Below are 19980 nucleotides of genomic sequence, written 5' to 3' on the forward strand. Positions count from 1 at the left end.
TTATAATTTTTAATAATTTACTAAAAGATCGAACCAGAAAATTTGATTAATTTATCCAAACTACACTGGATTTTGAAGTGTTGGGTTATGAAGATAAGGTGTACTGAGCCGGCTCAATTTAATGGCAGATATTTTATGCTCAGGCCCAAAAAAAACCCTTTCTTATAGTAGCAATGGAGACAAGATCTAGTGCCGTTTGATGATCTGCTTTATTACATCTGGGAAGTATGGGTGTGGGAAGCACATGCCTATGCTCAAGTGTCTTACTAAAAAAGAAAAAAAGGAACCAATCAGTAAACAATGAAGATGAAATGTTGTTTGCATTCCAAGAATGGCTTTGATTCTCCCAGAAGAGAGGAGACAAAATGTAAAAATGTAATGTATTAGTGGGTAAAATTATAACATCTCCCCCCCCCCCCCCCCATTTTCTATATCCTCTCTAATATACAGCTTAATGCTAATCTCATCAACATATGATGATGACACAGTAGAATCAAAACTGAAGCAAAAGTCTGAAATCTCGTTTCCAACAATCACACTCGAAAAAAAGACCGTACTCTAAAACCTACATAGACTTGACGTGTTCTTGCAAGGAAGTTTCTCCTTCTCATGAAGCCAAACCAGTCATCCCTCAAAATCTCTCATTCCATCAACTCATTATGATTTGCTAAACCGAGTAATAGAATGTGAGGGAGGATCTTTCTCCTCGGCTGAAGTGAATAATGAACGTTAGAGTGTCATCAAACTAGAAGGGAACCACATATGGAAGAGCAACCGTATCAGCAGATTCTAATCTAAGAGCCTGGTTCCAGACTTGCAGAGACTCATCCAATGAAGTGGTAGAAGAATCTATCCTTGGCTTCTTTAGTAATTTCACTCCAGACTGACCAAACAACCACTCTTGTTCCTCATTCTCACCAACCTCACACAACTCCTCCCTCTGCGGTACATTCAGTATCTGATCCAAATACTTCAAGTCCGGATGAGACCGCTTCTTCGCTGACGCTCCGCCGTTTTCTTTCACTTTCTTTGGACGATCTTTGGGTTCTTGAGAATCAATGAAACCGTTAACTCTATGCTCCTCCTTGACCAGTGGATTACTACACACTGTTCCTTGCAACTCAGTAACAGGTTTAGGAAGAGTTTGGCATCCTCCCAACATCCTCCCGTTTTCCACGGATGTTATTGGAGAAGCAGCTGGCCTCTGTATCTTGTTTTGCCTAGATCCATTCTCTGCATAACAATTAAAAAAAAAACAACTCATGCTAAGAGACAACACAATAGTAGCATAACAAATAAACATATTTCAATCACATTACAGGAAAACAAAAACCAGAAAAATCAGTCTTCCAATATACCATGAGTGAACAAAAATAGAAGGTTAATACTTAATACACACCAAAATAAATATATTATCCACTCAAATAAATAAAAGAGTTGGGTCAATCACATTAATAGGAAAACAAAAACCAGAAGAAAAAAACATCAGTCTTCCAATAATAACTATACAAAGTGTGAAATAACTATACATATATAGATATCAAACAAGTTACGAAGACCAAAAAAACATATCATGACTGAATAAAAATAGAAGTTGGATCAAGGAAGGACTCACCATACAAGAAACCATTTGTCTCATGATCTTTCCGTTTGCCAAGTACTCCACCTGCGGTGAGATTTTTAACGCTTGCCTTTGAAAGGTCATGCACTCTAAAGTCTAAGTCTCTCTCTTTTAGCCTCGGCCCTCCCTCTACATACTTTGGTTTGTCATGACCAATTTGCTCTTTCTCCTCTTGACTACTTCTATGTGTTGTGTACTTTGGTTCGTTTTTCTTTATCCTTTCGCTGTCCGATGGCAAATCACTCTTGGTAACACTTTCCCTGCGGTGATTCTTCTCATGATCCTTTTTCTCCGATGGTTTAACCATAACATCAGATCCATTCTGATCAGTGCTGGATGGTACTCGAAGAACCGCATTTTCAGACCTTTTTGCCATGGTGTAGCTTCGCTTTTCATCAACTTTCCTATGGTTGTTTTGTGACATTGGCTTGTTCTCTGTGACTCCATTGGGAAAACTAATCTTTCCCACACTTTGGCTGTCTGTAGCTTCTTCATCTCTGATCCTTCTTGCCAGATCCTGAATAAACTTAGACTCTCCATTACCATTATCTGTTACAAGCTGTTCACTGTCCTTTGTGTTGGGCAGAACAGAAGAAGCTTTTTTGTCCTCTGAAGTTGAGCTCTTTTCTTTATCACGGTCTTTGTCTTTCTTGTCTTTATGTTTCTCCTTTCTCTCCTTCCGTTCCTTGTGTTTGTCTTTGCTTGTTTCTCTATCTTTTTTCTTTTCCTTATCCTTTTTGTGCTTCTTTTCCTTCTTTTGTTTTTCCTGCAGTTCCAATCCCAGGAGGAAAAAGACAACAAGATGATTAAGAGATAGGCATGCAGAGTATTAGTTAGTTCCAGTTACGTACCTAGTCTGATTCATTGTTAGCCTTACACTAATGCTACACCAGCCACCAATTACTAGGCACGTATTCTCATATTCTCTATCAAAACTGGTCAGCAAAAAGAGTATTCACTTCAATTTGTTAACTAGTCAAAGATTCTACAACGCCTGCAATCTACTAGAAATTCTGAACCAGTCTATATGTCCCTTACTCCAACAATTAACATGATCCATACGTTGTAAAAAAAAAAACATCACAAAGGATCACCACCATTCTCCTCCATTAGCCAACAGTATTCTATATTGGTTCTAAGAGCCTAGAGGCAAAGGATGTGTTGCGTAAATACAATACTCTAGCCACGCTCCAACATAATCACCCATATGATTGATTGATGATTTCAAAGGAGAGTAAGAAGTTCTATGAGTTAACCTTTATCAAAGGGTTTGCTTCATCGGTGCTAATCTTCTTCTCATATCCTGGAGGTGGAAACGGGAAGCAACGAGACATGGCACTTTTACCCCCCTCCCTCCCTCCCTCAAGCCCCCGTAAAAGTGGTATATACTCTCTCGACTTCCCCCTTTTAGCTCATCATATCCAATAAAAAAAAAATCACTTTAAGAAGCTCCAAAACTTGGTTCACCAGCAAACCAAAAGGACACTTCAAATCCTCCTTTATCTTTTGACAGATCCTTAAAGGCACTATAAAATTAGCAACTAACTCGGCGAGATTTGTAGCTAACCTGCCAAAAGCCAGCAGCAGAAATGGATATCATATCCAAGATAAAGCTCAAATTAGTTTAGTTTACGAGTTATGAACAGCTCAAAAGCACCTTAAAAGGTAGCTTCCTCTTTCTCTTTCCGATTGATACACACACTTATTCTCGATCACAAAGACTCTTTGCCACAAGTGTTTAATCTCCGAGGGACAATCCCTAACAGTATCAAAAACCGCAAATTAGGCTGCGATCCAATCAAACCCTAAACAAAAATCAAAAACCAATCGGACCAAAAAAAAATTCAGCAGCCAACGACGATTGCTAATTGCAATTGGGTTTAGGTTCAAGTAAGAAAGACGAGATTTTGAGAAAACCCAGATTAGCAACACAACGTCAATTAGCTCAGATTATTCGGCGGATCAGAATTTCAAAAAAAAAAAACACGAAAACTTTCACTTTAAAATTAAAAAGGTTTTTCAGCTCAATAGAGAAATTGGAAAATCAAAGGGTGGTTCTTTGAAAACATTTTTTTTTTGGTTTTATTTGAAAATCATATACAAGATAGAGAGGAGAGAGAGAGAAGATGAACAATGATGAAAGTGAGAAATATCTCTCTCTCTCTCTAAATCTCCATGTGGTGGCATATTTATATACCTTTTCTTTCTGTATATATCTGTAATGCTCTCTCTCTCTTTTTTCTTTTGAATTACGTGTTATTATTTTGTATATGGGTTTGTTCTTGAAGACAGAGAAGACTCCTCTCTCTTTCTCTCTCTAAAAACCCCGACCAAGAAAGAAACTTTGGTCTGAACATCGACAAATGGTATTTATAACGAGAAATAAAACAAGAAAGGGCTTTTCGGGTTTTGAAGTAATATTTGGGCCAAGCCCATTATCTATTAGCGCAACTTTGACTTGAACAAGTCTTCAACTGTTTTTTCACCTTTTATCTCAATCCATGGGACGACAAGTCAACGTAAGTTTCTGTACAACTCCATTTGAGCTCAGCTAACATTCTCTTTTTCTCCTTCCTTTTTGGAATCTTAAACTTAAATCACCAAGATTTGTACGGTTTTCCCGACTTGACTTAAAAGAGTACTTTACAAACTTTAATAACACCCAAAACTTTAAATAATAAGATTTCGACCTTCGGTAGTAACTCTTGTAATTGATAAGGAAAGTTCATTAACAATCAACTCCCTAAACACGGCGAAAAAACAAACTTGGCCCTGACCGATTTTCGCAAACACAAAAATGTTTCTCGTGACATTCGCAACCCTTGAGCAACTGTTTTGTTCAATGTACATATATCCTCCAACTATGAATGGCCGACCAAGTGAGTGTTGTGTGGCCAAGAGACCCAAAAACTAGTCCTTTATTGCACACCAGTAAACCATCAGCAGACTATTATTAGTGGGCGATAAGACGGTACATATACTGTGTGTTGTGTCCTCCCCTGTATCCAAAACAGAAACTACTATCATCAGCTTCTTAACCAAAACAAAATAACGCCATAAAGAATATACTAACTACAAGAAAGAAAGGATATAAAAATTGAGACTTATATATCCGTTATAAAGAGGCTAACAAGGTTTTTTTTATTTGCATTAATTTAACATTCTTTCAAAAAAAAATATTTATAAAAAAACTATAACAAGGTATTGGTGCACACAAAAAATAAAGGAGGAGAATGTAACGCTCCGACCGTCCACGGCTAATAGGTCACCCACGCCCGCTCTCTCGGTCCGTGGGTCCCATCCCGTTCCAACGGCCGGTCCGTTAATTTTCCAATGCCCAAAGTCTTGTTTACTGATCCTGCAATCACCACCCGACTTTCCCCCGTGTTTTGGCATCACTCGCACGGTATCGCGAATCACTTTCTAATAGATCACCCATTCTTTCACTACTCCAGCCCAAGCACAATTAACTCTGGAGTTCTAAATGGATGTGCGACGGAAAAGGTAAGTCAACTTTGGTGACATAGGTAGTCAAATCAAATATGTTAAGCCTTTTCATATATCACAACTCGGGATGTTACAAAAAAGCTAACAAGGTTTGGTGGGACCGACTGGAGTCGAATGTTGGGTTGACAACTTGAAGAAGAGGAGACCCGGAACCCAATCCAAAATCAAGGCAATCAGAGAATTCACCAAAATCTAAAAGTTCAGATGGAGATCTCAGCTCGTTTAGTAATACCTCCGGATTGTGAGGATAGAGTGGACATAGCTGTTTGACATATATAAAAGCAATAAGTCAAGTTTTCAGGTTCACGGGAGCAATCACTGCTTTGAACAAAATAAACAACTTGGAACCAAACCTTATGACTACCAGCTAGAACCACAAATGGGACTGCATGCTTTTTTTTTGCTGTCAGGGCAGCCATGTTGACTCCAACAGGTCCTATAACCCCACCATTAGCCATCACTGCGTGAGCTCCAATTATAACCTGTGAATTATCACATCATCTGAGATCTATTTTATAAGCCAGAGACGAGAAAGAAAAAACAGATTTGAAGAGGTTTAAACATGTACCATATTCACTCGAGATATCATAGCAAACACTGCAGAGGCTGTATTTTACCTTCAAGTTTACATTTAGTCTGGGTTTTTTTGTCTCGTTTTGTATATGAAGTTGTGAATTTATATGTAGTAAAAAATAGGTTGTGAATTTATAAGCTACTTACAAATACAATACTTCCATCTTTTTGCAAAAGATAAAGCAAAGACACAAAGTTCACGGGCTGACTTTTCGTTGCAAAGTGAAAGGTGTTATGGAATCATATTCCCCAGAGAATCATAATGGCATCCGATTCTCTGTGATTACAATTTACATTTTAGAAAAGGTATATTCTCATCAACATTCAACACTACTTTGTACTATTAACTTCTAATCTTATTAAGACAAATACTAGTATTAAGTAGACGTAAGGAATCGGTCACGTTACCAGAAGAAACAAACTAATTACTACTAAGTACTAATACTAGTACATGAGAGCAATCACTGCTTTTAACAATATAAACAACTTGGAACCAAATCTTATGACTGCCAGCTAGAACCACAAATGGGACTGCGTGCTTTTTTGCTTCCAGGGCAGCTATGTTGACTCCGACAGGCCCTATAACCCCACCATTAGCCATCACTGCATGAGCTCCAATTATAACCTATGCATTGTCACATCATTTGAGCTCTATTTTTAGAAGCCAGGGACAGGAAAATATAGGTTTCGGTAAAACTGAACAAGTAACCGTATTCACTAGAGATATCATAGCAAAAACTGCAGAGGTTGTATTATACCTTCAAGTTTACATTTTAGTCTGGGTTTGTTTTTCTTTGTCTCGTTTTGTATATGAAGTTGTGAAGTTGTGAATTTATAAGCTACTTTACAAATACAATAATATTTTCATCTTTTTGCAAAAGTGCAAGCAAAGACACAAAGTTCACGGGTTGACCTTTTTTTGCAAAGTGATAAAGAGTTATGGTATCATATTCCCTATAGAATCATAATGGTATCCGATTCTCTGTGATTACATTTTAGAAAAGGTGTATTGTCATCAACACTACTTCTTCGTACTAATTACTAATATTAACTTCTAATCTTATTAACACAAATACTGGTATTAATTAGACGTAAGGAATCGGTCACGTTACCAGAAGAAACGAATTTATTACAACTCATGAGTTTTTATTATTCGCCGGGGAACAAATTAAATAAACAACACATTAAAAACATCCAACCGTAATCACGTGCCGTTTCTAGTAATCAAGCCGGAACATCGTACGGTTTCACGTGACGAATCTACTAATCAAGCAGTAACATCGTGCGCGGTCTTTCCTCCTAGTCCTGTCTTCTCGACACTGTCGTAACTCGTTAGTCGTCACAGTGTCACGCTCGGAAACTCGCAACGTCCAAAGCCTGATCAAACAACAATAGCGTAGATAATTTCAGCAAACTACATCCGCTTTAAACATCCAAAAATTACTAAACCGGAGAACATGACTTACTCGGATCTTTGATGGTTTGAGTGGCAAGGCCATTAAACGAGCAAGTCCCACCGGTCTTACGAAAGCTAGCCCAATAAGAGCTAAACGCGTAGCTAGCATGCAACACGGTTAAATCCGGTTTATGACAAGGTCCTCCGGGTTTAATCGGGTCGCAAGTATTATTCCCCTGTGAGCAAGCGTACGATAGAGCTTCACCAAGCTGAGTCCAATTCGCTCCTTTAGCCACCACGCACCATATCTTCCCTTTGTACACCTCATTGTTCTCCGGCGCCGGCAACGTCTCCTTGTACTCCGTCGTCTCCCCCGACAACTCAATCTCGTAGACCCGAGACCCGTTCGGATGCAAGAGTCCGAAATGCCGCTCCGTGCCCGGACCCGTTTTCTGATTCTCGTTGAACAAGGCGAAGATGAACGACGGGAGGACCTTCCCGGGCCGCGCCGGAGTTCCAACCGGAGGCTCGGCGGAGAGTTTTTTGACGACGTTGCGGTTGTAAGTCGCGGCGTTGTAGACGTTGGCTCCGATCTGGTCGTAGTCGCCGTTGTTGGGCCAGCCCGTTTCCGCGACCCAGATTCGAAGATCCGGGTACCCGAGGCGTGACGTGGCGAAGACGAAAGCGTCGATCATTTGGTCGAAGAGGTTGTGGTAGGTGAGATTCGTGGCGGGATCCGTTACGGTGACGTTGGTGGATTCGAAAAGCGCGTAACCGAGATCTACATGGGCCGGATCTTGGGCCCATGGGAAGTACGGGTAGACGTCAACGAAGAGGAAAGATTTGGTCCGGTTTAGGAACTGTAGCATCGGTTTCATAACCGAACCGGAAATATCCGAACGGAACTCGCCGCTCGAAGGAGGAAACGAGGTCTTGAGAACGTCGACGGCGAGCGTGGTCCCCACTTTGACTTTCTTCACGCCTAGTTTCTTCAACGACCGTTGGATCTTGCGCATCGCCGGAACGAGAGCTGATTTGAGCTCGGAGTCCGCGGAGGTGAGGATCTCGTTGCCGACGAGGAGGTAACGGATCTTGGTGGAGGGGTGAAACGGGAGGATGTTGGATCGGATCCACTCGTCGGAGAGGGATGACGATTTTGAGATGTTGACGATGAGCTCGTTAGGGACCATGACGGAGACGGTGATGTCGGTGGCGTTTAAGGCGGCGAGGATGGCTGGGTTGGCGTCGTAGAGCTTAACACGTTTTGCGTTTAGGGATTGGATGAGCTTGACTGAGTCTGACGGAGACGGGAGGTTGTCTCCTAGCTGGCCGTAGTTGACTCCTGGTCGGCCTGAGAACTTTGCTCCTGTGGACAAGACAGAGATAAAGAAGATGTTAAAACCGACATTAATGGAGGTGGTTCTAGAGAGGTTTTACCTGAAACAGATACGAGCAGAGACAGAGCGAGGAGATGTAGAACACTCATGATGTTAACTGAGAACTCTTCTTCTTGTTGTCTGAAGAGAGCAAGTAGATGTAAGACGTACGAGAGAAGAGTGGAGATATTTAACATACATGTTCCCCACACCAAAGAAAAATAATCTAATTTGAGGATTAAATTTAAATGATAATACAACGTACTGTATTAGTTAAGTTTGTATACAGATGTATTTATACAATGTACCGTATCTCTACTGTATTTACATGATGCATGAGTAGATTTATTCAACAGTGCCCTATGAATACTTACTTTTTATAATAAATTTGTTTTGTCAGGATGTTACATGATGCATGAGCACAGATTAGTCTTAACGGTTGATATTAAGTGTAACCGAGGGGTTTTAACGTTGATTAAAAAGACTGTTACTCTGTTAGAATCAATCATGTTTTAATTCCTATTTTCAGTCTAGCTGATATAGTAATCGTATGGGCACCTAATGCTACTTAGGTAAATTAGCTAGATGAGTAAATGATGAACTGTTATCAGATGATTTTAATTTAGCTCTCAGGTGTCACCGAATGAGGAAACAATCGTATACTACAAATTATCACTTAAGTTCGTTGAAAAAAATGTATTGATGTTGATTCAGATAATGAGATTGATGTGATGAAAAGGTTATGTATATAAATACTCATACAAGACAGTGTTGATTTGTGTATTAATTCTAGACAAATCTCAACGGTCGTCTTGTAATAAAGAAGTAAATGTTCAATGAGAGTTGAGGAAGAAAAAGAGAGTAACGTTCTGATGATGCTTTAGCGATGTGACGTGACATTATGCTCTTTAGATCTCATGTTTCATTACAATAATACCCTTTTTTTTCTTTTTTGGACAAACATTACAATTATACCTATAAATCAATAAAGTCGTAAATATAGCTAGTAGGCCCCCAGTACAAAAGCCATTTTTATATTTTACTTCGAAACAAAAAAAAAACTATAGAAATGGTTTTATCATAATGTATGCAATTAGAATATTTTGAAGTTTCCAAACTCTATATTTAAAATTTAAAAATGTTTTTCTCTAAAAGCAAAACTTTAAATTTAACTTTAAAACTATTTATATTTTATCTTATGGTCCTTATATTTGTCATAATTAATTTAAATTCATAAAAATTATGTAAATAACTAAACACATATATAAAAATATTACAAAAATATTAACTAATAAAATGTTATATTAAAATACAATTTCAAATAGAAATAACATAATTAATATTAAACTTCCAAAAAATACCATATTATTCCATAAAACTATTTTTGTAATACATATATGATCAACTAGTATATCTGGGAGAAAAATGACTCTCTTTATTTTTAATTTGTAGATCACAAACTAAAAATTATTGAAGATTTTAAACTTTTGTAAATACATTAGATCTGAATAAGAAAGTAAAAGAGGAAAATAAATATTACTAAAAGACTTAACTTCTATCAATGATATTAAAACTCAGTGAATACATTTGATATGATAAAAAAGAAGCGTACGAAATAAACATCATAACAAAAACTATCTTCGGTTACACAAAATTTATTTGGCCAATATTTTAGAGATTTTGGAGGTTCTGGATCAAATTTACATGACTACTAGTGTTGTAATATTTAAATTTGGGTAATAGTTATGTCTTCATGTAATTTTTGAAATGTAATTTTTGAAAAAAATTGTGGTTAAGTTTTTTTGTATTGTTGTTGTCTAAATGTAGTTTAAAATATTTTAAATTTTATTTTAAAGTTGTGTTTAATTTTTTGTGTAAAACTTAAATTTATAATAAAAATTGAAATTTTTATGAGATATGATTTTTTTATGGATTAATACAATAAATGAGAAAATATTTAAAGATTATAAATGTGACGTGTAATTATAAAGACCAAAATGCAATTTAAAATATGAAACTTTAGATTTGAAGTTTGAGAAGTAAAACTGATTTTGAAGTTTAATATAAAGTTTCACTATTCAAAACTTCGAATCTGAAGTTTCGAAGTTTCTTTTTGGAGAGCCAAAAACAAAGTGTCTCTTGGATATTGTCTCTTGGAGATGCTCTTATAATAAATTAATTTATAGGAACTAATAACATTAAAAAAATATTGATTTGGCATTCATACTTAAGAAATTATCACAAAATTGATTTTAAAAGAACATGGAAAATTCCCCAAATTGGAAAAAAAAAACAAGAAAAACAATTGAGTTCAAAAAGTATAGATGAATCCTGGAGAAAGAAACAACAACAAATTACTCAAAAGAATTGAGTGTGGCATTACAACAAATATCTAAATCGGTAGTCAAGTCTTTTCGGCTTAAGACCACAACAAAGAGAGGTCATCATCATCAAAGCCTTTCTTTCTGCCACTTCCCCCTAATACTATCCGTAAAACAAAACGAAAGAAATCTAAACCATCACAGGTAAAGAGTATCATAAGACAAAAAAAAAACTTTTAAAAAATGAATTGTTTTTCTTTTTTTTTTATGTAGAAAGGACCAGCAAGAATCCATATCTGAGTTGGTTTCATCCTCCTGACTTTGCTCTTGAGCTTCTCTCTCTTCTTTTCTGTTCTTCAACTTGTATGGGTGCAAATGTAGTTTCAAAACGAGGAAAGGGGTGTTTTTATATAAAACTAACTGACCTGTTCTCCGATCAAATCCAGACCAACAATCACAAAAGTGAGTCCTTGGAACAAGAGGAAGTAGAAGTGTATCCCTTGCGCAGACAACAAGCTTCTCACCGAGGCAGCCAAGAGGATGAAAGCCAAAGCAATCTCTGTTCTGTACAGACGGTTTCTTTTAGTCTTCCCAGCTTTCTTAGCCGCTCCTAGCTTGCTTAGCTCGGTTAAACCCGAATCAGATGACGATCTTTGAATATTCGTGGACTCAACCAAAGAGCCTGACTCCGCGTAGGCAATCAGATCAGCCTCAGAGGATCTCCCTAGCTTCTTGGTGACCACCCACTCGTAAGAGCTTCCAAACTTGAACAAACCCGAGATCATGGCTCCAAACTTGGTGACAGACATTGTGTTTTCAAACAAGAGGTAAGGGACGATGAAAGGGAAAGATCTTGGGGCTGGGATGATGTTTAAGATGGACATGATCCCGGGGATGTAGCAAACGACCCACGACGGTAAGTTAGCTTCTGGGAAGAACATTGTCAATGGGAGAATGACGCAGAAGAGAGTGAATGAGTAGAATGGTAAGATAAGCTTCCTTAGCAAGAAGAAGAGAAATATCATATTAGCTTTCTTGCCTACACTCACCTGCAAGTAGAAAAAGATCAGACCAAACTCTACAACAATCTCAAAATATAATCAATCATCAACCTCACCTTTGAGCGAAGAATGTCCATGAAACACAAACGGAACAGTTGCATTGGACCTGAATGCCAACGGTACTGCTGCTTCTTGTACGCCTCATAAGACTCCGGAAGCTCACAGAGACACTGTGTGTAAATGGTATGAGATTAAAGAGCTGGAGAATGAAAAGGTAAACTTCTAAGCAAAAACACAAAGTACCTTGACGTCATTGAGATAGATGAACTTCCATCCACAAAGATGAGCACGGACAGCTATATCCATGTCTTCAACAGTTGTTCGCTCCAACCAACCACCACAATCCTCCAGGGCTTTGATTCTCCAAACACCAGCAGTTCCATTGAAGCCAAAGAAGTTGATAAAGACACCGTTAACTTGTTGTTCGACTTCGAAGTGGAAAGACAAGTTTATGTTCTGTAGCCTTGTTAGCAAGTTTTCGTCTTTGTTCACAAAGGCCCACCGTGTTTGGACCAAGGCTAAGTCTTCTCTCCCCTGGAATAAACATATATCATGTCAGAAAGGCTAGTGGTATCATTGTTCCAAGTGTAAACCTTCAACTAAAATGTAAGAAAAATCTGTAATCTCAAAGATAAACGAAGCTATTTTTCTAGAATGATTTTTTTTTTAATTTAAAAACGGTCTAGATGTTCAAAAAAAAAAAAATCGGTCTAGGCACCCCGCCTGAAGCGCATAATCACTATCTAGAGATTTCTTTGCTTGACACTATGTAACGAACTGATGATGTGAAGCAAAACTTATTATGAGCCAAATATTTTAAAAAGTGAATGATTAACCTTGAAATGAGGCACAGTTTTCTTCAAAAACTCTGCAGGCGGCTGGAAATCTGCATCAAATATGGCGACAAACTCGTAATCTTTGACGTATTCACAGTTCATTGCAGCTTTGAGGTTTCCAGCCTTGTAACCAGTGCGAATGAGACGGTGTCTGTACACTATCCGAACACCCCTTTGCTGCCATTTCTGTACTTCAGCCTTTATAAGCACCTGAACGTCTAACTCACTTGAGTCATCAAGAATCTGGATTAGCATTCTCTCTTTCGGCCAGTCAAGCATACACACCGCTCCAATGGACTGTTGGTAAACCTGCAAAAGTCACACCAACTAGATTAGGTAACAAAACAAGAACTGCAATAACTAAAAAAAAAAACAGAAATCTTGTGAGCCGGTCCTGAGATTTTGGAGAATATAGACGATTTAGTGAAAGTTTATATAAAACTTTTACAAAAATATTTAAGGGCCTATATATATATATATATGTAAATTTTTCATTAAATTTCGGGGCTATAGGCGAATGCTTCATAATCCTAACTACAAATGCTTGATTCCTTGATTCAATAAGTCAAGATTCAAATGCTCACCTCTTTCTCATTGCACATAGGGATCTGCACAAGCACCATAGGATAATCCTCCAATCTAATCCCTTCTCCAACCGGTTTAGCCGGGTACTCCATAGCCGCAACAGGCTTAATCCTACGGAGCTTGATCCAGAAGCATCCAAGCACAAGCACCAGACGGTCCACAGATTGAATCAAGAAGAGGACAATGCAGACATTAGTCAAGCTCTGAAGCGGCGGCGCCAAGTAAGACGCCCTGATCTCGAGCCACCAAGCGTAAGCCACCTCCACGGCGGCCTCGGCGGAGGCAACCGAGGGAGGCGTGAAGTGCCACCCTTTGAAGTAGGCGGCGAGCTCGAAGCAGAGGAGGAGGACGACGAGGACCAAGAAGGCCTTGATCAGACGGTACAGCCTCGCGGAGGAGGTCGAAGAGGGGGGATTGTCGTTGGCGATGCGGCGGTTGGCGGTGCGGAGGAGGTGGAGGAAGGAGGAGGCGATCCAGACGGAGGAGGAGGCGAGCTGCTTGAGCCTGAGGAGGTAGAGGCGGGAGAGCTGGCGGAGGGTCCGTGTCCGGATCCGATCTTTGTCCGTCGGGTCAACGGCCGGAGTTCGGATTTCGACGGTGAGGAATGCTTCGTCGTCGCCGCCGTCGTGGTCTCTGTTCCGCTGCTTATTCCACCATTGCTGAAACTCCTCGTTCTGGGAGCGAGACATCGAACAACAACGCAATGGATGGATCCAATCTTTGGGGCCTGAGAGATCAATTAAGAACAAACTTAGTAACATCTTTTATTATACAATATGGTAACTAAATGTTATGAGATCTCATTCATTAAATGAACAATCATTTGCATCTAAGGAGGGAGGGTAGAGATCGAGAGAGAGAGAGAGAGGGTTAAAGCATTTTACAGATCTGTAGAGAGAGAAATAGAGATTACCGGTAGAAGTCGACGAGTCTCCGTAGTCGACGGAGACACTGAGGTTTGTGGATCGATCTACAATGGCTTTTTAACGAAAGGAAGAAGAAGAAGATGAAGGTGGAGGGGGAGGAGGAGGGAGGCTAAAAAAAAAAAAAGAGTGGAGAGATTGATGTTTGTAATTGAGAAGACTGGTTTACCCTCGCGTTTAGACATAAACTACACTCATGTCGGATTGTAGTTAAACAGCGGTTTGGTAAGGTTGGTTAAAAAGCAAAGAGGAAAAAGAGTTTACGGCCCCTTTTTTAGTGGTTAGGCTTTTTAATGGGCTTGTAACTTTCTTTACCTAGATCAATATTGTAGCCTTCAGTAATCTACAATACCATAATCATGAAATTCACAATCTTACTAATTTGAAACGGTAAAGTTACCAAGTAAAACAGATAAATATCAAACTAAAACTCATAAAAATATTCCACGTTAATAGAAAAAGAAAGATAGCTAGATGAAGAGAGATTAACATATAGACATACTTTGGTCACGGATCCTTACAATTTAACATACTTTATGCCGGTAGTGTACTTTGGACTAGCTTTTGTTTTTTTCTTGACAAAATTATCTTTTCTTGGAAATAAAAAGCATAGACTAAAAAACATTATTCTCGTTAGATTATCAACACTAGTTACGTTCTTTGTTTAGTCAATTAATATGTGACAGATTTATGGAGTTATGGGTTTCTAGCAGGACCGTTAGATTGTTTTATTTTTAGATTACTTTGATGGCTGGTGTTTGTAAAAGTTGAAGTTATGTGGTCTGGAGAAATATTGATGTGGACGGGGTTATGGGGTGATGTGGTAAGGCGACACAGAGTGTTGGTGGTTATTGTGGTCAAGGTTGTTGTAGTTAGAGGCTGAGGAATTGTGACAAGGTTAGAGGATTTGTGGGGAACGGCTGAAGTTAAGTGGTAAAGGTTAAAAGTTATGTGGTTAGGAGGAGTAGTGTATGGTCAAGAAGAGGATATACGACATATCATTACCCATTCCCAATTTCCCATCACAATGCTTTTCATAGTTTTCAATGAAATTCTCCAGCCATCAAGAAGTATATGTGTCGGTTTGAAGAACCTCGATCCTTAAAGAAGTGATGTGTAGCCGGTGAACAGTTCGAGAGGAGTGGAGATTTTCGATGACGGCGACAGCGGTTAATGAACGTGAAGATGAACCACCAAAAAATCTCATAAAATTATATATGTTGGAATTCATACCGGTTTATAACAATTTATAAATCAACCTATGAATTCAATTTGCCTAGAATCTCATGTCAATACTGAAATAAACTTAGATCTTAGGGTCTCAAATATACCGGAAGTTTTACAGCGGAAAGACAAACAAACCAAGTCGAGATTTAGAGCACTCCAAACATTGTGCCTCTACCGGTATCCACACACATACTAACTGGATCGATACGGGATGCTAGTACCGTTGAGATCAAATCTCAAAGCCTTGACAAACTCTTTTTGTTTCTTTAGGGTTTTAGCCGTCACGTTTATTTCTGTGTGTTTTTGTATATCGCACAAAACATCAACGGTATGACCTTATATAACGTGCATGAAACCTAATTCTAATCACATTAGAATTATGGACTAAGCCCATTTGTATTAGTTAGCCCACGTGCAATCACTATTGCATACATGCATATATAAGTTACCTTACATATCGCATATGTATTTATTATATGTAAATTATATATGTAAATTATATATCATATATGTAAATTAATCCAATTCGCTTAGGTGTGTGACCCTATAGGATCATATAATATTAGTAATGAATTCTCAATTCATAGATTATAAGCGGTTCCTAGCAAAACATTATAACCACCTAATATTATATGACGGCCGCTTCTCGACGTTACGACTTTACCAAGAGTAAGTACAAATGATTTTAGGACATTCCCAACAATCTCCCACTTGTACTAGAATCATCTATTCTCATAATCCCTTTGTCTCTACATCTTGATCTCAGCATAAGACAAGAACTAGTGTCATCCTTATCAAGCTAGATCATGTTTATCGAACTCTGATTTATACTGATCAAACAAACGACTGACATTCACCTCGTTTGAGCACGTCCATGCATTTTTTAGTATCAAATCTTCGATAGGCCTAGAGATATTTGTCTCCCGTTATATGGGAGGGACAAATCCCATCTTGTTCCATCCATGTTCCTTACAAACTTCATAGAACACCTAATCAATGCCTTTATAATCACCAGTTACGGCTGACGTTTGACAAGGTTAAAGTGAACTAATGCACAAGTAGAGAATCATGACGAACACAGGTCTAAGGACTATACTCTATAGTCGTAATGAGAAACTCTTATGACACTCATATAACAATCTTGTAGAGTTCTCATTAGCGGTTCAGTCTGATCATGTGTTCTCTAACACATATCCATGTGATTGACTTCAATACCACATATTGAATGACTCTATGAAACTTAGTCATCAATCACCTCACATACTAGTCATTCTTAGTTATTAATGTCTCATGTTAACAACCTTGACTTGAGACCTCAATAATTTATGCCATTTTCACTAATAGGGTTCCATGATCAAGTCACGTACCTGATGACCTATAAGAATGATATAAATTATTTTGGGACTTTTATTTAATTATCCAATAATCAAATAAATATGAAACAATTTCATTATTTTGACTACATAATCAAATGTATGTCAATATGAACATCATATCATAAACATAAAGCCTCCCACTAAAACCAAGATCATATCTTAAGATACTTAGTACCCATGGCTGCAGTATGACTCTCATACTTAGGCCATGGAAGAGGCTTGGTCAATGGATCAACAACATTTGCATCCATTGAGACTATACTATGGTGCTTTGCTTAGAACTCTTACAACCCACCACTCTCCATTAAGGCAAAAGATGAAACCAACTCGTCATCGAAAATCACCTTTGTCATTTAAAAAAAAATTGGCATACATGATAGATCCTTTAGTAGAAGCATATGGGATTTTACTCATGCTCTCTCGCTCATCCTGTGTTGAAGGACACTGAGTCTTGGTAAGAGTTATGCCGTGAGACATTGGCAAAAAGCGTTTCTTGGAATCATACATCTCGAATCTATGTAAGACCTTATCGATATAAGTATCTTGAAATAATCTAATAGTCTTATTTAATCTATCTTTATAGATTCTTATTCCAAGGATATATGTAGCTTTTTCCATGTCTTTCATTAAGAAACAACCTCAAAGTATGTCATCTACATACAACACCAAGGAAAACTGTGCTCCCACTAGTCTTCTTGTAAACGCAAGGTTCTTCTTTATTTCTAGTGAAATCAAACTCTTTGATTGCCTCATTAAAACGAAGATTCCAACTCCGAGATGCTTGCTTCAAGCAATATATTGGAGTCAGGGCCCATCATAGCTTCCTCAAAGGACGTAGGTTCATCACTTTCTATTATCAATAGATCATGATGATTCGCCACCCAAACCTCATATCTATCAGGTTCGTGACGAGTCCTTTCGGACCTACACACTCCAGGTTCCACATGTGTAGATTCTATGACTCTTCGTAAATCTAATTGATCATCTTCCTAAGATGATGAAACCATCTTATGTGTTTCTCGAACTTCTTCGAGTTGTGCTTTACTCCCACTGTTCTTCTTAGAAAGAAATTCTCTCTCAAGAAAAACACCACTATGAGTAACAAACACTTTGTTCTCGGTGGGGCAGTAAAAGTAATAACTTTTGATTTCTTTAGGACAACCAATGAAGTAGCATTCATCAGATTTAGGTCCAAGCTTATCTGTAAACATACGTTTGACATAAGCATTAGAACCTCAAATTTTCATAAAAGACAGATTTGGAACATTTCCAGTCCACATCTCATATGGTGTCTTCCCAACTGATTTTGATGGACATCTATTTAGCGTAAACGCAGACGTTTCTAGAACGTATCTCCAAAAAGATGGTGGAAGATCTGTATGACTCATCATAGACCGAACTATATCTAATAAAGTTCGATTTCTCCTTTCGGACACACCATTCCATTGTGGTGTTCCTAGAGGAGTGAGTTGTGAAATAATTCCACATTCTCTCAGATGATCATTAAACGCTTGACTCAAATGTTTTGCACCTCGATCAGATCGAAGAGATTTTATTTTCTTGTCAAGCTGATTTTGTACTTCATTCGGAAATTCTTTGAACTTTTCAAAAGATTCAGACTTATATTTCATTAGATGAACATAACCATATCTACTGAATTCGTCAGTAAATGTAATGAAGTACTGATAGTTTCCTCTAGCATTTATACTCATTAGTCCACATACATCAGTATGTATAAGTTCCAATAAGTCTTTGGCTCTTTCTTTCACCGTGTCCAGTAAAAGGAGCCTTAGCCATTTTACCCAATAAATAAGATTCACATTTTTCATATGATTCATAATCAAATGAGCTCAAAAGTCCATCACTATGAAGCTTTTGAATGTGTTTCTTATTTATGTGGCCCAAACGACAATGCCAAAGAAATGCCAAAGAAAAGTCTGATTCGAGTCGTTAGACTTGAATCTTTTGGTACTGATATTATAGACAGGCATGCTTTGGTCTAGAATATAAAGTTCATTCTCTAATGGACAGCTACCATAAAAGATATCATTACGATCAAAAGAACAACACTTGTTTTTGATCGAAAACTGAAATTCTTCCAAATCCAAACAAGGAATGAAAATAATATTCCTACTTAAAGCAGGTACATAGTAGCAATTCTTAAGTTCTAAAACCAAGCCTGAAGGTAAAGACAAGTGAAATGTTCCCACAGCTAATGCAACAACCCTTGCTCCATTTCCCAAGCGTAGGTCCACTTGTACTTTCTCCAAAATTCTACTGTTGCTTAGGCCATTCATATTCGTACAAATATGAGCACCACAGCCGGTATCCAATACCCAAGAAGTAGAGCCAGAAGTAGTAACATTTATTTCTATAACATTAGTACCCCTAGACGATGTTTCAAAAGTCTTTTTTTTTTCAGATCTTCCAAGTAGGGTTTGAACTTTTGCTTGAGAACAATTCTCGGGTTTCGACACTAATGGAGGAAATTTGATTCATTCAATTTGTCCTTCTCAAGGGCATATTGGAATGAAATGGTTTGTGAAAAGTTAACATTGCTGGAATAGAATAATAGCGAATATTAATATGAAGTTCAGGAATTAGAGAAACCTCAACAATTAAGAAAACTCATATTATATTCAAAACATTTTCCTCAAATGAATATAATAATCCAAAATCCATATTTTACTAAAATCCGAGTGAGCTTTGGCTCATCGTCCGAATATAAAGCTATTTAGGTAAGCAACACTTTGCTAATTAAATCTAATATAATTATTGGTTGTCAGACATCATCTTATGTCTTATCCAACCTATGTCTCTAAGCCCAAAACCGTTTTGATAGCCTAGTCAAGTAAACCAATCTTGTTTCATATGGTAACCGTTATCATCCACCTCACTCATGTAATTGCAGATACCTTGCTTTGCCAAGCACATCTTACAACGAAACAAGCCTTGATGGTTGATAAAATTGGGTAGACATCAAAAATACTTGAAACTAATTGAGGAATTAATTTTATCCAATTTAACTTTATATTTAAAATTTTATATCAAATATAAAAGATAAATATAACTAATACATATCTTATATGTACTTTAATTGGATTATGAATAATTATATTAATTTTAAAATCTAATCAAATTAGAATTCTAAATCATAGAGACAGAAACGATCGAATCG

At 37.7% G+C, this 19980-nt stretch overlaps 3 protein-coding genes across 6 annotated transcripts; all 3 read right to left on the minus strand.

Annotated features, from left to right (window-relative positions):
- Positions 1-301: 301 nt before the first annotated feature.
- Positions 302-3969, minus strand: LOC106388908 (myb-like protein X). Of its 4 annotated transcripts, none has more exons than XM_022699442.2 (5): positions 3819-3969; positions 3279-3380; positions 2878-3025; positions 1616-2387; positions 302-1233 (listed from the first exon to the last, which is right to left on the minus strand). In XM_022699442.2, the coding sequence occupies exons 3-5, from the start codon at positions 2953-2955 to the stop codon at positions 746-748; spliced, it is 1338 nt and encodes a 445-aa protein (XP_022555163.1). In that variant the 5' UTR covers positions 2956-3025; positions 3279-3380; positions 3819-3969; the 3' UTR covers positions 302-745. The 4 variants fall into 4 exon arrangements, with proteins under 4 accessions (XP_022555163.1, XP_022555162.1, XP_048606107.1 ...); XM_022699441.2 differs by having other exon boundaries at positions 2878-3188; XM_048750150.1 differs by having other exon boundaries at positions 2878-3188; positions 3279-3426.
- Positions 3970-6809: 2840 nt separating this feature from the next.
- On the minus strand, positions 6810-8736 carry LOC106388907 (probable glucan endo-1,3-beta-glucosidase A6). The gene is made up of 3 exons (XM_013829083.3): positions 8535-8736; positions 7168-8463; positions 6810-7078 (listed from the first exon to the last, which is right to left on the minus strand). The coding sequence occupies exons 1-3, from the start codon at positions 8668-8670 to the stop codon at positions 7041-7043; spliced, it is 1470 nt and encodes a 489-aa protein (XP_013684537.1). The 5' UTR covers positions 8671-8736; the 3' UTR covers positions 6810-7040.
- A 2042-nt stretch (positions 8737-10778) lies between these two features.
- Positions 10779-14411, minus strand: LOC106388906 (probable xyloglucan glycosyltransferase 6). The gene is made up of 6 exons (XM_048750151.1): positions 14190-14411; positions 13276-14003; positions 12692-13000; positions 12099-12389; positions 11912-12025; positions 10779-11843 (listed from the first exon to the last, which is right to left on the minus strand). The coding sequence occupies exons 2-6, from the start codon at positions 13963-13965 to the stop codon at positions 11211-11213; spliced, it is 2037 nt and encodes a 678-aa protein (XP_048606108.1). The 5' UTR covers positions 13966-14003; positions 14190-14411; the 3' UTR covers positions 10779-11210.
- Between the last annotated feature and the right edge of the window lie 5569 nt (positions 14412-19980).

Source organism: Brassica napus, chromosome C3 (genome assembly GCF_020379485.1).
Source record: "Brassica napus cultivar Da-Ae chromosome C3, Da-Ae, whole genome shotgun sequence".
In the NCBI taxonomy this organism is placed as follows: Eukaryota; Viridiplantae; Streptophyta; class Magnoliopsida; order Brassicales; family Brassicaceae; genus Brassica; species Brassica napus.